This window comes from Poecilia reticulata, linkage group LG19 (genome assembly GCF_000633615.1).
Source record: "Poecilia reticulata strain Guanapo linkage group LG19, Guppy_female_1.0+MT, whole genome shotgun sequence".
NCBI lineage: Eukaryota > Metazoa > Chordata > Actinopteri > Cyprinodontiformes > Poeciliidae > Poecilia > Poecilia reticulata.
In genome coordinates, this window is record NC_024349.1 from 26,210,180 (window position 1) to 26,211,529 (window position 1,350).

Here is a 1,350-nt window from a genome sequence, read left to right on the forward strand (position 1 = left end):
TATATATATATATATATATATATATTCATTTTTTGTCATAGTACCCCGAAGAATTTAAAACTACTTTCATCCCTTGTTGTAATATGTATCCCCTTGTTAATGAAAATTATTCCTTCACAGCTTTAATGGTGTCTCAGGCTCCCACTGTCAGTGACCCCATGCAGATGGCAGCAACTCAGCAAGCTCTCATCAACCAACAGGCCTTACTCATGGTGACTTCCATCAAAGTTTTTTAATCAAGTTAAACCATAATTTATTTGCTGTATGTTCTTACTTTGGATTGTCAATCTTTTCATTTCAGGCCCAGCAGATGACCTTGCAGGCAATGACTTTGTCTCACCAGCAGGCTGAAGAACGGCAGAAGGAACAGCAAGCTAAGAAGGAGAAACAAAGAGATGAGAAAGATAGACAGTTTAGACGCGAGTCATCACGCCGCTCCAGAGAACGCCAGCACTCACCTTCTCGAAGTCCCTCACCCCGACGGTCAAAACCCAAAGCATCTGCACGTAAACAAACCTCCAAGCAATCTGAATCTGAGGTATTTCTAACTGATCCTTTTTCCTCTTTGTATTTTTTTACATCCATCTTGACAAGTTAATTAAAAGATCCATAGTAAAATTGTGGACTATCCATTTATAGAAATTCTTGTCAAATAGGTTATGCTTGAGATTTTGTAGTTTACTTTAAAGGTGCTCATAAGAACAGAATGTGGAAAGTGAGAGAATCCGTCAATGCAACAATATGCATTTTAATTAAATTAAGTTGTTTTGGAAGTCAGCTAGATATGCCAACAGAGAAAAAAGATAACTTTATTATACATTTTATTTTTAATATGCCTTGATCTTTTTCCTTGTGACTAAGAATAATTACCCATGAAAATATTATTTATTCAGTTCAGGGCTTAAAGAGAGACCAAAACGAAACAAAAAAAAAGACGCGCACATTGGCAAAACTCTGAAACAGGAGAAGTGGGACATAAAACGGAGCGACAAACTAGATGTGAATTATGGCATAAAAACAGAGAATCTGACGCTGAACAATAAAATATCAACACATGATGTGAAACACATGACGATTAGGAGGCGCAGCAGGTGATGAGTGAAAATTACTGAGCGTCAATAAACGATCAAATAAATCTAGCAACAGGAAAGAAACTAAAGTGGACATAGCAATAAACCAAGAGAGGATGATACTAATCAAATGAAACTAAATGGAAATGAATGAAGAACAAAATGCAAGAATAAACTAAGAAACTAAAGTAAATACAGAGGAATAAACTGGTATGGCAAGACATTTAGAGCAATAATTAATACAGAGACTGTATGGCAAGAATAAACAGACACTATTTCC

The 1,350-nt window shown here is 35.9% G+C and overlaps 1 protein-coding gene and 1 long non-coding RNA gene across 2 annotated transcripts in view; one reads left to right on the plus strand and one right to left on the minus strand.

Annotated features, from left to right (window-relative positions):
• The window catches only part of myo15b (myosin XVB), a 160,249-nt gene that overhangs the window by 135,501 nt on the left and 23,398 nt on the right, over window positions 1-1,350 (plus strand). Inside the window, exons 40-41 of the mRNA XM_017310910.1 lie at window positions 121-212; window positions 302-538. Of these exons, the coding sequence (XP_017166399.1) occupies window positions 121-212; window positions 302-538 (329 nt within the window). The remainder of the gene's footprint in view (window positions 1-120; window positions 213-301; window positions 539-1,350) is intronic.
• The window catches only part of LOC103482142 (uncharacterized), a 37,798-nt gene that overhangs the window by 10,767 nt on the left and 25,681 nt on the right, over window positions 1-1,350 (minus strand). The window contains exon 6 of the long non-coding RNA XR_001777655.1: window positions 275-374. This is a non-coding gene — a long non-coding RNA (uncharacterized LOC103482142). The remainder of the gene's footprint in view (window positions 1-274; window positions 375-1,350) is intronic.